This window comes from Laetiporus sulphureus, assembly GCF_001632365.1.
Source record: "Laetiporus sulphureus 93-53 unplaced genomic scaffold LAESUscaffold_81, whole genome shotgun sequence".
NCBI classification, from domain to species: domain Eukaryota; kingdom Fungi; phylum Basidiomycota; class Agaricomycetes; order Polyporales; family Laetiporaceae; genus Laetiporus; species Laetiporus sulphureus.
This window is the reverse complement of record NW_024468590.1, coordinates 55,094-72,546: the sequence shown is the minus strand read 5'-3', so window position 1 is coordinate 72,546 and position 17,453 is coordinate 55,094. Positions and strand designations below refer to the sequence as shown.

Sequence of the window (17,453 nt, the reverse complement as noted above, 5' to 3'; positions counted from 1 at the left end):
CTCATGTATCTGGACTGCTCTCCTATAGTACAGCAAGAGCAGTCGCGCCAAGTGCCACGGGCCTCCGCCTTGTAAGGGCAGCTCCATCGGCTTAGGAGACTTGAGGTACGGGAAAGTCGTATTCGGAAAGTATGGCGAAACCGTCGAATGGCGCCATTGGTACGTCGTCTTAAGGCTGTACTATGCTTCTGTCTAATCCCGTCGTGCTAGGGGTTGCGTTACTAAGTCGATTCTTGCAAACTTGGCAACAGTCAAATTAGAGCGCGTGCCGGGTTTCAACAACCTGAGGTTCGTGCGGCCCTATTTACAAAGATATTTCTCATCTCTTATATCCACGGCAGACCTGAGGACCAGTCAAAGATCCGCATGGCCATCGGTTTACGGCGCATTGATACCGCCGACATCCCGGAATCTGCCAAGGCGCCCAATGCAGTGAACACAGCAGACGCTGCATCTTCTTCGCAAGGGCCCAGCCAGAAGAAGCGTAAAGCCGCAGCAGAGGCGGCCACGCCTGTGTCGCAGTTGTCCTCCCAGCAGCCACAGCCCGGTCCGTCGCAGCCGCTGCGGCATCTTACTCAGAATCCCGCTTCTCAGACTATTGAGGACGAGCAAGACGATGATGTTGTTGAGATCGAAGACCCCAAAGATGAACTATATTGTACGCTGAAGACGAGCATTGTCGGTGTGCAATACTACAAGGGCAAGTTTCTGCGATGCTATTCGAACATCGCGAGCGTATCACTGAGTTATGGTAACCTGATAGGTCTCGTTGGGCCCGGAGAGCAAGTCCGTCTCGTCCGAGAACCGAACAACAAGTATGATCGCAACGCAATCCAGGTGAAGAATATCGGCGGCACACAGGTTGGGCATGTCCCGCGGAACGCTGCCGCCAAGCTTGCCCCTCTCATGGATCGCAACTTAGTCACGGTCGAAGGCGTGATGCATGAGGGAAACTGCGAGTGTTTCCTCGAGAATGTGTCGATCCTGCTCTGAATAGTGCACATACAGTGACCTCATTCAGCTACTCGCTTTCCATGTAAGTTGAACTCATATGATTTAGTGTCCAAACTGACAAAGGACCGCGCAGGACGCTTAAGATCTATGGTGCTACCGACAACCGCGCCCAGCTCGAGCCGCAACTCATCTGGGCCACACCCGGCCAACGCGGCTTCACCCCACGCACTGGTGGTGGCGCCGCTAACATTCCCATCCCAGGCCCTTCCCAACTTCCGCCCATGCCTCCTCAGTCGCAGTACCAGCGCCGGGGACTCACCGCCGCTCAGCAGGAAGCACAGCGCAAGCAACAGTTAGAGTTCCAGAAAGCTTCGGAGCTCCGGCAAATTCTCAATAATTTAGAGAAGGTCGACGACGAGGGGCGCCGGGGCTCCCTGCTCGACACGCTCTGCGCTGTGGAGGACGTGCTGAAGCTCCCGATGCATCCGAGCCCGCCGGGTGTAACAAGCGGGGACTTGAAGGTGAACTTGATGAGGCACCAGGTATGGCGTATGAACGGTTGCTTGCTGTAGAAATATATCTGATAGGATATCCAGAGTCAAGCTCTGCAATGGTGCATCGAACGCGAGTACCCCGTGCTGCCAAAAAAGGAGGAGGATAAGCCGGTGCAATTCTGGCAGCTGAAAAAGACCGCAGGAAAGGTGAGCCAGTGTGCAGCTCCATGAGACCGCCGCCGGTCCGCTTATGCTCGCTCCTTTGTTCCCAGACGTTCTACTACAATGGTGCGTCCCGTTCACGAGCCTCGCAGATCAGCTACTGAACCTTCTATGCATGGCCAGTTGTGACCAAAACACCTCAGCAGAATCCTCCAGTACTCGGAAGAGGCGCGCTATGCGCAGACAGCATGGGCTTGGTACGTAAGCACGATGTGTCGTCACGCTCTCCATAATAACGAGCAACCTCCTTAGGGCAAAACCTTGACGATGCTCTCTCTCGTGCTCGCAACGAAGGCCGACATTCCTCTGGACTTTTCTAAGTCCACGCTAATCGGTGTGCATCCCGTCCTTCATCAATCGGGCACACATCTCAATTTCTACCCACACAGTTGTCCCGCTTTCTGTCCTGTCAAACTGGGAGAAGCAGATCGAGGACCATGTCATCGCGGGTGCTCTTACGCACTGCGCGTACTATGGCAACACGCGCTCTAAGACACCGGAGCAGCTGAAGCAGTACGACGTCGTAATCACGACGTACCAGACGGTCGCCGGAGAGCATGGCGATTCAGTCTCGAGTGGGAACGGAAAGAGGAGGAAGATGTCCGGGGAAGGATTGTTCCACGTGCCCTGGAAGGTGAGAACAATGAGAGCGGTTATCGGATGGTTCAGCGTGAGTTTGCTAATATTGGATTAGAGGATCATTCTTGACGAAGGGCACAATATTCGCAACCCTCGAACTAAGATGGCGAAGGCAGTGTACGGATTGAACGCCCAGCGGCGCTGGGTGCTCACAGGAACACCGATCGTAAGTTGCGTTAGGTGCTAGCGAAAAGGGCCGCTGACGATCGCTATCTTAGATCAATTCCCCGAGGGTATGCTGACCTAATAGTTCATCTTGCTCCGTCATCAACTAACGGTACCGTAGGACCTCGGCTCTATCCTGACCTTTTTGCAGATCTGTCGTCCCCTGGATGACGAGGATTTCTATAAGCGCATGGTGCTACGTCCTCTCAAGGATGGCGATCCTAGTGGCGCCGAGCTCCTTCGGGTACGCGTAACAACGTGCCTCTTGAGATTTCAGATACCGATGTATTAACAGGCATTGATGAGCCATATGTGCATTCGCCGAACCAAGGAAGTAAGCGGATTATTTACATACGTTGTACATCCGCTCATCAAGGCTCGCAGATGCAAGACAGCGAAGGCAACCCGCTTATTCCTCTTCCTCCTGTACGGCATCACAGAAAACTCGGTCGAAACTTGCTTTACTCATCCCATTTCAGGTTGACGTGACCGTGGTCCCTGTGTCCCTCACCGACCAGGCTAGGGTACGACACATCAGCAGTATTAGTAAGCGCTGGTTAATGTCCTGGACTGCAGGAGCTATACGACGCAGTTGAACAACTGTCGAAGCAACGAATAGACAATTTGATCCAGATGCATGGAAGCATTCACTCAGCTGCTGTGAGTCTTTCTGAGAATTCATTCCCTGTATATGACAGACTCTGATTTTCTTTAGGTACAAACCAATATGCTAAGTCTGTTGACGCGTCTGCGCCAGCTCGCGCTCCATCCGGGCCTCGTGCCTGCCAACTATCTCGAACAGCTCCGCATTGCTGAATCAAATGACGATGCCCCTATGTCCGCAATCAAGCTCACTCCAGAAGACAAGATACGATTGCAAAACATCCTCGCACAGGGGATTGAGGATAACGAGGAATGCCCCATATGTTTCGACATTCTGAACCAGCCTAGAATCACGGGCTGCGGACACATGTTCTGTCTTGCATGGTCAGTCACTACTGATGTATACAAACGATTGGCCACATGCGCTGACTTGCCTTTGCAGTATCTCTGAAGTCATCTCTCGCGACCCGAAATGCCCGATGGTTTGTCCTATCACACCCCACGGTAACTTCTGATCCAAGCCCTGCTGTTAGGATCGGCGCCAACTCGGAATGGGTGACCTCATCGAACCGCCGCCACCGACAGAGCTCACACAAGCACCTGTGCGCTGCGATGAAGAAGACGAGGAAGAGGACAGCGGATTGCGTTTCGGATCTTCTGCGAAGATCGATCAGCTTGTCCACTTGCTCAAGCTCACACCGACGACGGAGAAGTCCCTCGTGTTCTCACAGTTCACATCCTTCCTTGACAAGGTCTGTCTCCAACGCACCTGTCGTCTTGTACAGACACCTGATCATCATCGAACGCTTAGATTGCGGAGACACTTGAGAAAGAAGGGCAAGTATGATGTTCATGCTCACGAGGCAATGCATACTCAGAACATCGCAGCATCCCGTACGTCCGCTTCGATGGGAAGATGTCTGCGCGACGGCGACAAGAAACAATTGCGCGCTTTTCCGTACCCCTCGACGGTTCTGTCCAAACTTCTGTGATCGAGAACGACGAACCAGCATCGCGTCCGATTCGCCGCCGGGGACGCTCCAATATCGCCGTCGTTCAGGACGACGAAGATGCAGCGGTCCGCGACGACGACAATGACGCAGATTTCGCACCAACTAACGAGAACGGCGAGGATAGTGACTTCATCGACGATGAGGATGATGAGCGCAACAAACGTTGGAAGGGTAAAGGGAAAGCTAAAGCAGCTAATGGCAAGAAAATAGCGAGGTTCAGCATTACGGGACCCTCTGTGTCAATATATCTCGATGGCTCGGCGTTTGGAAATGAGGTGAATCCAAGGGTCATGCTCATCTCGCTCAAGGCGGGGGCGCTGGGTCTAAACTTGACCATCGCCAACAATGTCTACCTGTAAGTTGCTCCCGACCTCTTCTTATCGATGTAGCTGATCGCTTGGAATAGAATGGATCCGTATGTTTGTTCATTTGTCGAAGTGCCAAACTCACACTCACTGGCATGTTCGGACGCTTCTAGCTGGTGGCAGGTAAGTACTGGACAATGATGACCGAAGTTTCTGCTTACATCCTCGTAGGAGGGGATTGAGTCTCAAGCAATTGACAGATGCAACCGGTAGGCTGTTTGCCAGGAAAGTTGCTATCTCGGACTGACGGACATTGGTACAGCATTGGTCAAACGAAACCTGTCCACGTCTACCAAATGATTGCCGAGAACACTGTTGAATCGAAGGTAGGACCCATTGGTCTGACGGGACGCGGGTTATTGATATGTATACTGTTGCAGGTTATCGATATCCAAGAGAGGAAGAAAAAGCTGGTCGAGCAGGTAAGCGCTGCATACCGCAGGCGCTCAACTTTATACTCAAGCGTAACGCAGGCATTCTCCGGAATCAAGACCAAGGAGACGCAACGCCAGAAGAAGGAGGCCCGATTGCAGGGTGAGTCGCGGATCTTCCCCTTCTGCCGGTGTATGCTGAGGTTCGTCAAAGAACTGGTCGCGCTCTTCGGCAGCCGACAGGAAGGGGCGTAGAATACACTGGATGGCTGGCGACAGCGGTGATGGAAAGACGTGACTGGTTTTTTTTGCTTCGTGCTCGAGAATCGTGTTGCTACGCATAGCGCAATGGTATAGTCACCTTTGACGGACAAACAGAGTCCTCAACTGGTGCCGACTAAGAGTACAACGCGCGCCAAGTTGCGCATAGTCAGCCTATCAAGTGTCCAGTCCGTTCATTCCCAATCGCTGTCCGCTTCGTCCTCGTCCTTCTTCTCATCACCGACCTGCGCCTTCGCCTCCGCGGCCGTCTCCTCCGAGATCACACTCACGCTCCCAACGCGGCTCACCTGTGACGAGACGACGTCAAAGCTATCTTCACTGCTCTGGCGCGGACTGCCGTGTGCGGGCGTCGACGCGGGGGGTGTAGCCACTGCAGCGTTAGATGTCGATGCCGCTGTTGACGTCGGGGCGGGTTGTGTGCAAAAGGGCTCGAAAGCTGCAGGTAGCGGGGCGGGCACGCCGGGAGCGGGACCCGGGGCATCCTCCTCCTCGTCTTCCCAACTGAAATCCTCTTCATTTCCGATCGTGCCTACAGAAAAGTGAATCGCGTGTCATCATGAGGGAGGAAAGCTCGCACGTACCCTGCAGAAGTGCCTTTCGGCGCTCTTCTTCGTGCTCGACCTGGTGCATGCGGAAGAAGTAGCGTGCCCAGAATGTCGCCGCGTCCATGTCTTCTGGCACTGGAATGGAGGATGAGCATTTCGGACAGCTTACAGTTTATTTCCGAGATGCGTACCTAGAATCTCGAAGAGCGACACAACCTCTGGCCTGTCATTCCTCTCCTTTTCTATTCTCTCCTTCCAAAAGTCGGCGTCGATCCCGCCTGCCTGCTCTACCTCCTTCTCAAACCACGCCCGGTACATTTCCGCATCTCGTCTGCCCTCGGCAGCAGGGTCGACGCGGACGACGTTTGGGTCGTGGCGCAACTGTGTAAGCAGCGCCTCCGCGCGCGTCGCAGCGCGTATACTGTCCATCGACCTCCGTTCCTTGCCCTTCCCCTTGTCGCTCGTGCTCGACCGTGGACTCGAGCCTTCGGCAGTGCTGTACGTCGGGATCATCCACACATCCGTCCCATCCCATACGACGCCGGAGGAAGTGCCCTCTTCGGGCGGGACCACGCGCACAGCATCCTTGAGGAACTCGCTCGCCTCGCGTAGCAGCTCCTCACTGCTGCCCTGTACGCGCTGTAGAAGCTCCCCGCCACTACCCTGCACGCGTTGTAGGAGCACCTCGCTGCTACCTTGGACCTTTTGCAGCTCGGTGGCGATGGTGCTACGGAGCTGCGCGAAGTCGGGTGCGGAGAGAGAAATGGAGGAGAGCGAGCTGGCGCTTGCGTGTTTGATCGACTCGGGGAGGCGTTCTTGAACAGAAGAGACGAGCTGAGGAGGGAGAGACGCCTGGAGGCGAGCGAGGAGGGTCTGGGGCTGGGCAGGTGGTTGTTCGCTGTCAGTTTGCGACGGTGTAGGTGTGGACTCTGCATCATCCGGAGACTTGGAGATCTCAATTGTTGATGTTGATGCGGACGTTGAAACGTCGTCCACCTTGTCTGTTTGAGTCTCTATCGAAGGTCCTGCTTCGGTGCTGCTTTCGGAAGCTGATACTGTGGACCCGGTTGCGGGTGCCTCTGTGGTCAACTTGTTAAGCTCCTTCTGGGCCTGCGAGACGACCTCGCCTAAGTCTTTGCGCGCTGTTTCAATCACAGCTTGGCTCTGTCAGTGCACAACAAAACGTCATTCCTTCGTTTCGTTTGGATCGCAGACATGGCTGCGTGCGTACCTGCTTCCTAAAGCCACCCCAGAATCGTGAGAGCTGCCCAACGACCTGAGAGACCTCCTCGTTCAGACTGGTCTCGGGCTGGTCTCCTGGCAGAGCAGTAGGGGAGTCGGTAATGTCGTATGCATCAAGGAAGTTCATGGTGTGCTTATAATCATGCAGACTGCGAAGGATTGGTTTGGTGCGCTGAGGCGCATCAAGGACGCCAAGAGCTTACTGGAGAAGATTAGAACGAAACGTTACGCAGCATAGATTGCGTTTGTAATGGGCGTACAAGCCATTAATTGAGGCCAATGGAACGCGACCCACGTGCCATGATGACGTAATTCAAGGTGCGCGCATGTGTAGAAAAGCGAAAAATAAAAATGAGGCGCGCGAAGCGAGTCAGTCAGACTTTTCCCACTTCTTCATCGCCTTGCTAAAGTCTCCATTACAATTTGAGCGACCCCGCTCGTACATGATTTTCACGCAGAGTACTCGCGACGAGTGAGTACGGTGTCCCCGTTTTTTATTTGAGGGCGTTCGCATGACTGACCGGCAACAGTTACCTCAGCGATCTCGTTTTCTCCCTGCTCAGCCATTGAAGCCTAGCTGCCTTCTACCATGTTTTCTCGCTGTATCATCCGCGTACCTCGTTTCCATCGAGGCCTAGCTACCCATGCGAGCGTGCCTGTCAGCACCTCGCACCCTGCCGTTCTGCATTTGAAGACAGGACAGTCGTTCGCAGGCCGTTCTTTTGGTGCACCTTGTAGCGTGTTCGGCGAGACGGTGTTTTCCACCTCAATCACTTCTTGTAAGTGTAAACTGGGTTCTCGCTTAAACAGGCACCTGACAATTTTGTAGACACTGAGTCCATGACCGACCCGTCCTACCGAGGCCAAATCCTCGTCTTCACCACGCCACTTATTGGCAATTATGGCGTCCCCAGCAATATCACTCCAGTGAACTCGCAAGATGTTGGCGTTACCTTGGAGTCGTCCACCGTCCAATGCTCAGCAGTTGTGGTCGCCGACCTCGCCGAGCGTTTCTCACATCACGCGGCCGTGGAATCCCTCGCCGCATGGTGTGCCCGCAATGGCGTCCCTGGCATCACGGGTGTAGATACACGAGCCATCACTACCCTTCTTCGTGACCAGGGTACCACTCTCGGTCGTCTCGCTGTTGGTGAAGACGCCACTCTTCCCCCTCCGAAACCCGAGGAATACTGGGACCCGACGACCGAGAACCTCGTCGCGCAGGCCTCCACGAAAACGCCGTACGAACTCAACCCCACTGGTGACGTGAGAGTCGCTGTGCTTGATTTTGGTGCCAAGGCGAATATTCTGCGCTCGCTCGTCCGGCGGGGCGCCGCGGTCACCGTTCTGCCGTGGAATTTCGACTTCAACACGATCCGCGACCGCTACGATGGCCTTTTCCTCTCGAACGGGCCCGGCGATCCGAATCACTGCATGCCCGCTGCGCTCAACCTTCGCCGCACGCTTCGCGAGTGGAACAAACCCATCTTCGGCATCTGTATGGGCCATCAGGTTATCGGCATGGCTGCCGGCCTCGACGCGTACCGCATGATGTTCGGTAACCGCGGGCACAACCAGCCTGTGCTCGCGCTTGCGTCGTCGGGAAGCATCAAGGCAGGACGCGTATACGTAACGAGCCAGAATCACCAGTACGCACTCCGCCTGCAAGACCCGTTCCCTGACGGCTGGGAGCCGTTCTTCATCAACTGCAATGATTCGAGCGTGGAGGGTATAAAAAGCACTGCGGATTCCGGCAGGAAAGTCTGGGGTGTGCAGTTCCACCCTGAAAGCGCGGGCGGTCCTCTCGACACCATCGAAGTCAGTGAATCCTCTATTCGCGCCAAGATCTGTCTGCTAACAATCATCGACTACAGATGTTCACAGACTTCGTTACAGAGTGCCGTGCGAACAAGCTGCAACTCGGACTCCACACCGATGGCATGATAGGCGGAAAAAACGAGGTGCCCACGTTGGCACCGGACATTCCTCGACGAGTTGCAGTTGCCGCATGAGAGAAGGTATCATGTCATCATCGTTTTTTGTACCGTCATATACCACTTTCGATGAGATTTACTGCACAAGTTAGATAGAATCCGGATAAGATACTGTGCATATATACGTCACTGCCCGCGAATGAGATCGATGAGGATGTGGATATCGAGATGAGCTGCAAGGTATATAGTGATGTAGAATCCGTTACACGGCTATGAATAAGTTAGATAGTCCCATCCTTTCCTTTGTCATGTACCCATGCCAATGTTCACCTCTTCTTGACCCTCACTTTTGCGCTTACCTTCGCCTTCTGCTTCTTATATGTGCGCGCAGGACCCTCCACGACCTCAACGTCCATATCATCATCCACTTGCTTGCGCTTGCTGCCCCCGGCCACCGCAGAAATGTCAAACGCGTCCACATCAATAGGCTCGGAAGCGGTCGATGCCGACAGCTTACTGAGTGGATGCTGTTGCGCCGGACTCTGGCGAATGGATGATCCCGAATTTGGCAACGATGCGCGGCCTGAGCGAGCAGACAGCGCAGGCGATCCTCGCCGGGATGAAGATGATGGTCGTTCCGACTGAGTCTGGCTAGGGCTCTGGGCGGTAGCAAAGGCGCTAGACATTGGCGGGTCGTCTTCGTTCTCCGATCTGCTCTTGCTGATGACCTCATCGTCGAACACACGGGTCTCCCGCCAGTCGCGCATAAATATGCTCTCGCTCGAGAGGTTGTCTTGGAACGTTTTGATAGTGGCCTCCGTCATCGAATCTTCAGTGACATGCACAATATGATCACCCGTTTGACGCGTTCCGAATAGCTCCAGGGAGATCGACGCTGTATTCCGCAATGGGAGACGCTCTTCCGGCCTGTCTTCGTGTCTGAGGTTGGCTTCCCCTGGCGGAATGTCCCCCAGGTACTCGGTCCATTCCCAAGGCCTGTTTTGCACGGGCTGTGTAATTGCCAACGCGCCGGATGGATCTCGGGTAGCATAAGATAGATTTGAAACGGTAGCGTTTAAAGCCGTATATGGCAGCAACGCACGCAGGCGACTCTGATATTCCAGTGGCATATCAGGCGAGAACGAACGTGGTTCAAGGTTGGGATAGCGATAGAATGGATCTAACGTCGTGAGTTTTGGATCGCTTGGGATTTCTGTGGCCATCGTCAGTATTCAGCACAATCGTAAACGATAAAGCACGCACCGTCCAGAACGAAGTACAACGTGTCCAGGAGCAGAGGAAAGGCAACGAGACCAATGTCGAAACCCTCTCCGTGAACCTGTCGGAGATTCGTCAACCGGTCGATCGCGATAGAACAAGCCAGGCTTACGAGAGCTAGCTGGACGATGGTATTGCACAGCGACTCGCTCATGTTCTTTACTTGCGGCGTCCATGCTTCCGGAAATCCAAATACAAATTGCAACAGCCGGCACAGCAGTATAGCACAGTGTGATGCCGGGGAGGTAATCTCTTCATCAGTGACACCGTCTTGCTCTGCGACTAGCACATCCTTGACCTGAGTCAAACGGGTATCCAGCGCCTCCATGAATTGATTCTGCGTGGCCGGTATCAAGGGAGGAAGGGACGTATCCTCTCGGAAGCGCTCGACAATCTTCGACAACAAGCGTAGGACCTCTCCTGCATTCGTGACAAAATCGCCCACCTCGTCCATTCTTGGCGGATTGTACGGTCCCTTGAATAATTCGACCATTCGCCTCAAGCCTGCATTCACAAACTGATAATAGTATGAGAAGAGTACGTGTGTAAAGGAAACTCGAATTAACCTTTCCCGCGACTTCTCTGCTGACCTCAGTCATCATCTCTGCTACGAAATCGACCTCCTCAGACGTTCTGCAATGCTTGAAGACGAAGGCAGTAAGTTTATCAAGAGTCATATTGGCCGCGTGACGAGTCGATTCTCGCGCGAGGCTCTCTCCTAATTGTTTCAGAGTCAATCGAATCTCAATCGAAGTAGCAGCCAACTTCCAAGGTGTGAGGAGTGAAGACACAGAGACGAATCCGATACCGTCATCAGCTACACCAGTCGCATGTCAATCGAGATGCTAAGATACGTGATCTCATCCTTACCTTCTTCTGGATTGCGGAGCATTAGACGCAGCGCTGCCACTAGCGGTTCGTGCATGTCCTCGGCGATCGAGCCATTCTCTAGCAGTTTCTCGAATGCGTAGCGCACTGCGTCAAGATCACGGTAGACACCTTGCCGGAAAACATCGATCCTACATATAGTCTCCCGGAGTGACGACGTCTGAGTTCGTAGGTGTTCTGCAAGGGAGGGGTTGTGTTCAACCAGAACCAGCATCGACAAGTTGTCCACCAATGGTGAGAAGTGAGGTTCGCGGAAGACATCACGACGCCGCGTTTGCAGACCCTGAGCCTCGAAGATATTCATGGGTGGCAGCCCAGTCCCGCATTCGTCCTTGATGAGTAGATGATTGAAGAGCCCGTTCACGGCCGCCAGACGTATTTCCAGTGCGGAGCCCTGTTCGGTTGAGGTCACGAGGGCACTTGCCTGCCAGACTGGATAGATCAACCCTTGCAGTATCGTCGTCGTCTCCAATGCGCCATATGCACAGAGATGAAGTAGAACGACGATTACGACGTCCCAGGCCTCGGGAGTGAGCGCAGCAATCTCGTTCTTTCCCGCGCCTAGCAGCCAGTCCAAGATGTGTGCGTCTAACCCTCTCGGCAGGTGCTGGTCGACATGCCACAGGAACTGCGCATACCGCAGCGCACAAACCCTCCGCCCTTCGATGTCGGGGATCATGACAGGTATCTGGCGAAGACTGGCGATGGTATTGTCCCAGACTTTCCATGCCCAGTCTTCAGCCTTCATGTACTTATACCACAGATTCTCGGCGAGGTTGGAGGGAGCATCTGGATGCGGATCTGCAGCTAATAGCAAAATTTCAGGAAGAACCGCTGGCACCGGGTTTGAAAACGGGCCGATGGGGTGTAAAGCCTAAAGAGTAATCCGTTGAGCCAAGTCACGCGCGACAGAGCACTTCACTGACGTGAGAATACTGCGTTATATCGCTGAGGACCTGTTCACGTTGCTCTGGGCTGAGGTATTGTCCGTTGTCGAATTCCATCAGGACGAAGAGAAGGGCGCGTATACGGATTCCATTGCCTCTCCATGCGTCATGAGCACTGTACAGCGCCGTAGAAATAATCTTCATGACATTCATGCATGCCCAGATTTCCATATGTTGGCGCAGCGTCCGGATGACAGCCGTCATCAGTTCAAAGGTAGCCGCGTGCTTCAGTGTGTGTAAAGTGAGCTGTAGCCACTCGAGTAAGCTGAGGTAGTCATTTACGAATTACTAGGCTTACATCCAGCATCGAGCCGTAACATTTCGTGCGAGCCATCAGTACAGCTGCTAACGTGTAAGTGATCAGTATATCTTTGCCACCAGCGGCTGCCGCCCTGTGATTGTTTGACATGTAAACGTTGATGCGGTCATAACCACCAGAACTCACTGAGAGCTATGTTTCTGCAAAATCGGCAGTAGCCACTGCTTGACGGTCTTGACTTGCTCATAGCGGCATGCACTCAGCAGAGTAGGACAATTTTCCCGAAGTTTAGCCGTAAGTGTCTCCGACGAAGATGGGATGCCTAAACAGGATGAGGTGAATCGGCATGAACGAACGCAAAATCACGTCCATACCGCCAAACAGCTCAGGGAAGAGGGCACGCAGCTCCTTTCGGATCTCGCGTTCGTTCGTATCTTCAAGTGTCTCACGGGCTCTGACACCGTACAGTGTGACCTTGCGCTGGCTGATCAACGACGAGTCCGCGCTGTGTAGAGGAATGCACCGCAGCAGTTCCAGATGTCGTGATCTTCCCTCCTATTGATGGACAGTGAGTCATGTTTTCGTGCAGTTGTTGAGGTTCATACCTGGTTGTACGAAATCCCCGGTTCACCTCGAGCTATCAGCCGTTGCATGTACTGCTGGTAAGAAAACAGGCCGCGCTTCACAAGCTGCCCAAAAAGCAGCGTGACAGCAGGTATGTTGTCTGAATTGTCTGCATCTGCTGAGCAATCCAGCCAGTCGAACAACTGATCTTGCAGATATTCGTCTGGCGACGCCGCCTCGTGGCGGATGGCGCGTTCGCCTGCTTTTTCGCGCCACGCACCGAGGAGACAGCCCGCAGCATACGGGCGATGGTCCCCGTATTGCAGCGGTGTGACGCTCCAGGTCAGCAGGATATCCAGCTTGCGTGTGAACGAAGACTGAGAATCTGGCAAGTTGTCGAAAAATACGATACTATCCATGTTCGTTTTCCCGGACAACGAATTCAGCAACTACTACCGGCTCAGCACGGTTTCCGAAGGACTGGAAGGTTCAGGACCGACCTTGATGTCCGACAGCGCGGAAGTAAGGCTGCCAACAACGCGTGGAGGCAGGTGCCGGAAGATCATCGCTTCGTTCCGGCGCCGAACATCGGAGAGGCTGTCTTGCAAAGATTGCCGCAGTGTGTTCGCATTCTGTTGCAAAATGCTATCCGACGAGTCGACGGCGCCGCCTCCTATGAGATCCTCTTCCAGCAACTCGCCATATGCAAGCCACGTCCGCGGACTGACGAAGGCGTCGGGTAGGGCGAGGAAGGCTCGCTAAGTCAGATCGCGTGAGCAGGAAGCCGAACACACGACGATGCACGCACTAATATTAAGTTTTTGATGAGAGTTTCAACATTAACGAGGTGATCTCTGGCTGATGCAGTGCGGATCTGATGTGTGTTCGCATACGAGGACAGCCGCGGATCATTACACTGTTCATTACGTACCTCGACCACTTTGCTCAAGCACGCATCGATGAAGTGGTGCGTGAGAGCTCGGCTGACAAGCATGCCATCAAGGTATTCATCAGCCAAGCGCACGACGAAGCCAAGCTGAGCGAGATTACAGCTGCACATCTGCTGCACGAGCCACGTCAGGAACGTGCGGTTGTCGACGAGCCCCTCTGCATAGAACGTGCGCAGGAGCTCCAGTCTGGCGGGGGTCGTCGTTAATGGCGCTACAGGCACGTGGGCGGGTGTGGACTTACGAGTAGGTGAAGCGCGAAATCCACCGCTCACGCGAGTCGGGGTCGGCGAGGACGCTCTTGAAGGTTTGTTTGATGTTCAGTCCTGGGCGGGGCGCAGTAGGCAGAGCGATATCTGCGAGTTGCTTCTTTAGGTAGCCTGTCACGACGTTGGCCCATTCGACGCTGTACTGCGTCGGATTGTATCCTGGTTTGTTCCGAAGGCCTGCCTGTGCATGAATCGACGGTGAATCATGATGCGAAGCACTCAACCACTGGATCATCTCACCGTCTCGTTCCCGCCAAAGACACGGAGGAACCATACGGCTCGCGGGATGGCCACGTTGTTTGTATGAAGGAGGTCGAGCAGATCATGTCCTTTCGCGCCGTGCGGTACGTTCTTGCCCAATTTGTACAGCGGGACGTCCGGATTGGCGAGATCGGCGAACCACGCCTTACGCTTCATGTCGTTGAGAGTAACTCGGGAAGGCAAGCGAAAGGTCGACGCCCTAAGCCCTTGATGTGAATATCACATACGCGAGCTCATGAATGCAGAAACGTACGGAACGGGAGAGGCGAAGTTCTCAGCACGGCGGATGAAGATTTGTTCCATGAGGTTTTCGAGTTCACCGAGGGCATTCTCGTGTATCAAGCTATTTCTGATGGTATCTTGGGTACTGTACGTTTCCGCCTTTCGTAGGTCTTCAGTGCGGTTCCTTCCATGCAGAGTCCTAGAACTCACTGGCACGGAAAGGTTTAGGACGAAGCCATTTTTTATGTTCGTCTCGGTGAGGACCTCCTCATCTTCGTCTGGGCGCGGAGGGTAGAACCCCATGTATCCTGTGGATAGGCGGTGATTAGGCGCATATGGTGTTGTCATTGCTGGTACGAACCAACGTCTGCAGTCGTATGAGCCTTGGGGAGCCATTCGGGAGGACGCAGCTCGTATACGGAAGGTGGCTCAAAGTCTCCTTCTGCCATAACAGAAAGGTTTCCAGAGGGTGATTGCTCTGTCCACTGCTGTCTATGCGAGGTCAGTATTTTACCCGTAGCATCCGTTAGATGAACGGAGAGGGCATACCGGGATGACAAACCCCCAGGAGTGGAATTTGCACAGCGCGGAGCTTCCGAGTTCCGCTATGATGGATATCAGTGTTCAGCACACTTCCGGCGTAATTCCGAGTAATGAGATTACACCGAGGTCACCTAATATCCGCGTTATCTCGAGACCCTGTGACGCAGATATCTGGATGATGACAACAGATGGTCCTTCGTAGTATTTCGACGCGCATGTACAGGAGGAGTTAGCTGTGCATTGCGAGCAATGGCGCGAGCGAGAGAGCAAGAGCGCGCCAAAGTACCGCCGGCAGTCATCTCGGTCCCACGTGATCTGCGTCGCCATGCTGTGGCCACCAGCGGCTTTACGTTTTCTCCAGCAAGTAATAATCAGACTTTAATTAATTCGACATGGTGGATTGCTACAGAGCTTCCAGCATCTGTTTAATTGTTTACGATGCACTTTCCATACAGATATTTCGCATGCAAAGCTTTATATTCCACGGCTTCCAGAAATAGGCTCCGCGCTCGGTTCGGGACGCTCAGCCGACGATGCATGCATGCAAGCTTCCCGAAGAGAAGAAGCAGCGTGAGCCCAAACTTCTATGGCGGGACGCTGATGTTGAATTAACATGATGTGAGCCGTCAGCAAGGCGGCGAAGTCGAGATATGAGATCGCGAATGATGCGATTGGCGACTAAGGTGTGCGCAGATGGGTTTCTGTGGCAATGTGCTTCGCGACGGAGTAACTAACATTGTATCGAACGATTCTGACGTACAGACGGACCAACGGTGAGACGTATATTTCGCGCCGCAGCCCCCGCTCGGCGGCTTTGGTCGTTCTCAAGGCTCGTGGCGCCCGAGGGTACGTAACATGCGATCGGCGCGCCAAGCACCACGTAGAATGAACGTCAACCGCAGACGACGCACCAAGCATTCAGACCAACCGATTCGGATAGTCACTCGGAGAAACCGGATCGTTAGATCGTCTGGGAGCAAATGGGTGTCACGTATGCTCAATAAGGTCGCAATCATTCGTCAGCTGGACATCGAAACACTGAATAGGAGCTCCGCGAGAGGTTTCAACGGCCGGCAGGCGGGATGAGGGTCAGCTGCGGAGTTAGAGAGATTGTGTCAGCCACTGGCGTACCCACGTTCGGCGGCGCCGATGCACATATGAGATTGCAAGCATTGGTTGGAGTGAGCTTCCACAGATATCCAGGTGCATGTAAGCGAGACGATAGTCCCTCCCACGAAATTGTGCTGCATCTGCCGCTCTTGATATGAGCATGGGATTGCAGAAGCAAATGCATACTTGCGGGATACATGGCGGCAGTGCATGACCTTTGAGAATTGCGGATCCTGTGCGACATTGACCTCGTGAGTCGGGCAGGTGGCGCATGCGGTTTGCGGGATATCCAGATATGTGCATGAACACTGGTCATCTCGGAGAAACGTTGTTGATAATTGAGATTGATAATTGAGATTGCGCCATAGGCCGCATCGTTAGAGGAGGAGTGCCGCACGGTGGCCTCGCTTTGGTTGCGCAGAATGCATGCGTGTGTAATGTCAAGGATACATGAGGATGCAGGAGGAGGCGTTGGGCCAAGGAGATCCGGCGTAATGAAGACCAGAAATAGCAAGTTCGGAACCAAGCTCAGGTACCGATCGCTGAGATCACCGGGCGCTCGCGGGGAGACTGCGCCTGATATCGGGTTGTCCTCTCCTCCTCGCGCTCGCTGCGTCTCGTCCCGTCCAGCATCAGACGAATAAGCATCGCAGACGACACCGGGCGAGAACAGAAGGGCAGTGCTGTTCGAGACAAGATGACGCACAGTCAGGAGCGGTCTGCGGGCGGTCGAGGCCTGCGTTCGCGGGATTGCGGGAGGCAGTGAAGCAGAACAAGGTCACCGATCGGATTCGCTGAGACGCGCGAAAGACAGAGCACCAATGAGCAGCGCCTGTGCGAGGGGCGATATCTCGAACCTGCTGGTGGACAGAGTGCGAACGTGGGAGGTGGACGGGACCGGGTCACGTTCCAGGCTGTGGAGAACGTTTTGAATGCGAGTCTCTGAGAATAGACGGCCGGTATTGGTGAGAAACGAAATGGACGCACCCGGAGTCGCTGCATGATTGGGCGTTCTCTCCTTTGGGCAGGGACCATGCAGTAACTGTGATCAGTTGATAGGCCCGTGCGCGACGGCTGGCGGCCCATCCGGGCAGGGGTTATCCAGCTTGCTGGGCTGGACTGGAATGTCATTGAGATTTCGCGATATACAGCGTGCGAGCAAGTCGCTCGTAGAATGGAAAAGAGAGAGCGGGGGAGAAATGAGCCCGTGATGGGCATGAGAATGGAAGGAATTGATGCGCATGCTCTTACCTGCCATACTTGGATCGGGGCATGCATATCCTCATCGATCCGACCCTGCCAGCTGCAGTCGCCGGGCTCTGCAGCGACGACGGCG

General features: G+C 54.2%; 5 protein-coding genes across 5 annotated transcripts in view; 3 read left to right on the top strand and 2 right to left on the bottom strand.

Moving 5' to 3' along the window:
- Positions 1–4,791, top strand: part of LAESUDRAFT_553779 (uncharacterized protein) — a 5,044-nt gene extending 253 nt beyond the window's left edge. Inside the window, exons 2-27 of the mRNA XM_040902917.1 lie at positions 29–159; positions 211–288; positions 342–700; positions 764–955; positions 1,009–1,036; positions 1,088–1,496; positions 1,551–1,655; positions 1,721–1,736; positions 1,794–1,867; positions 1,923–2,004; positions 2,060–2,304; positions 2,365–2,475; positions 2,528–2,542; positions 2,596–2,718; positions 2,770–2,808; positions 2,859–2,900; positions 2,954–2,998; positions 3,051–3,134; positions 3,190–3,461; positions 3,520–3,559; positions 3,611–3,829; positions 3,889–3,914; positions 3,966–4,445; positions 4,497–4,505; positions 4,569–4,578; positions 4,627–4,791. Coding sequence (XP_040758205.1) covers positions 29–159; positions 211–288; positions 342–700; positions 764–955; positions 1,009–1,036; positions 1,088–1,496; positions 1,551–1,655; positions 1,721–1,736; positions 1,794–1,867; positions 1,923–2,004; positions 2,060–2,304; positions 2,365–2,475; positions 2,528–2,542; positions 2,596–2,718; positions 2,770–2,808; positions 2,859–2,900; positions 2,954–2,998; positions 3,051–3,134; positions 3,190–3,461; positions 3,520–3,559; positions 3,611–3,829; positions 3,889–3,914; positions 3,966–4,445; positions 4,497–4,505; positions 4,569–4,578; positions 4,627–4,668 — 3,276 coding nt within the window. The 3' untranslated portion in view covers positions 4,669–4,791. The remainder of the gene's footprint in view (positions 1–28; positions 160–210; positions 289–341; positions 701–763; positions 956–1,008; positions 1,037–1,087; positions 1,497–1,550; positions 1,656–1,720; positions 1,737–1,793; positions 1,868–1,922; positions 2,005–2,059; positions 2,305–2,364; positions 2,476–2,527; positions 2,543–2,595; positions 2,719–2,769; positions 2,809–2,858; positions 2,901–2,953; positions 2,999–3,050; positions 3,135–3,189; positions 3,462–3,519; positions 3,560–3,610; positions 3,830–3,888; positions 3,915–3,965; positions 4,446–4,496; positions 4,506–4,568; positions 4,579–4,626) is intronic.
- On the top strand, positions 4,673–5,212 carry LAESUDRAFT_732253 (uncharacterized protein). Its single transcript, XM_040910206.1, has one exon. The coding sequence runs from the start codon at positions 4,752–4,754 to the stop codon at positions 5,079–5,081; it is 330 nt and encodes a 109-aa protein (XP_040758204.1). The 5' UTR covers positions 4,673–4,751; the 3' UTR covers positions 5,082–5,212.
- A 69-nt stretch (positions 5,213–5,281) lies between these two features.
- LAESUDRAFT_666138 (uncharacterized protein) lies at positions 5,282–7,022 on the bottom strand (the record flags this gene model as incomplete). Its single annotated transcript, XM_040905233.1, has 4 exons — positions 5,282–5,637; positions 5,690–5,788; positions 5,845–6,817; positions 6,885–7,022. 4 exons carry the CDS (start codon positions 7,020–7,022, stop codon positions 5,282–5,284), a joined length of 1,566 nt encoding a protein of 521 aa, XP_040758203.1.
- Positions 7,023–7,484: 462 nt separating this feature from the next.
- On the top strand, positions 7,485–8,907 carry LAESUDRAFT_764595 (small subunit of carbamoyl phosphate synthase; the record flags this gene model as incomplete). The annotated part of the gene is made up of 3 exons (XM_040913471.1): positions 7,485–7,674; positions 7,725–8,713; positions 8,770–8,907. The coding sequence occupies 3 exons, from the start codon at positions 7,485–7,487 to the stop codon at positions 8,905–8,907; spliced, it is 1,317 nt and encodes a 438-aa protein (XP_040758202.1).
- A 248-nt stretch (positions 8,908–9,155) lies between these two features.
- Positions 9,156–14,913, bottom strand: LAESUDRAFT_666096 (uncharacterized protein; the record flags this gene model as incomplete). Its single annotated transcript, XM_040905227.1, has 18 exons — positions 9,156–10,042; positions 10,093–10,168; positions 10,220–10,624; positions 10,674–10,924; positions 10,978–11,869; positions 11,922–12,188; positions 12,241–12,334; positions 12,388–12,523; positions 12,576–12,756; positions 12,807–13,214; positions 13,266–13,523; positions 13,574–13,639; positions 13,697–13,901; positions 13,957–14,162; positions 14,222–14,441; positions 14,496–14,623; positions 14,675–14,772; positions 14,826–14,913. 18 exons carry the CDS (start codon positions 14,911–14,913, stop codon positions 9,156–9,158), a joined length of 4,866 nt encoding a protein of 1,621 aa, XP_040758201.1.
- Between the last annotated feature and the right edge of the window lie 2,540 nt (positions 14,914–17,453).

Coding starts and splice junctions, on each gene's coding strand:
- LAESUDRAFT_732253 (XM_040910206.1), top strand. CDS start 4,752: ATGATTGCCGAGAACACTGTTGAATCGAAGGTAGGACCCATTGGTCTG.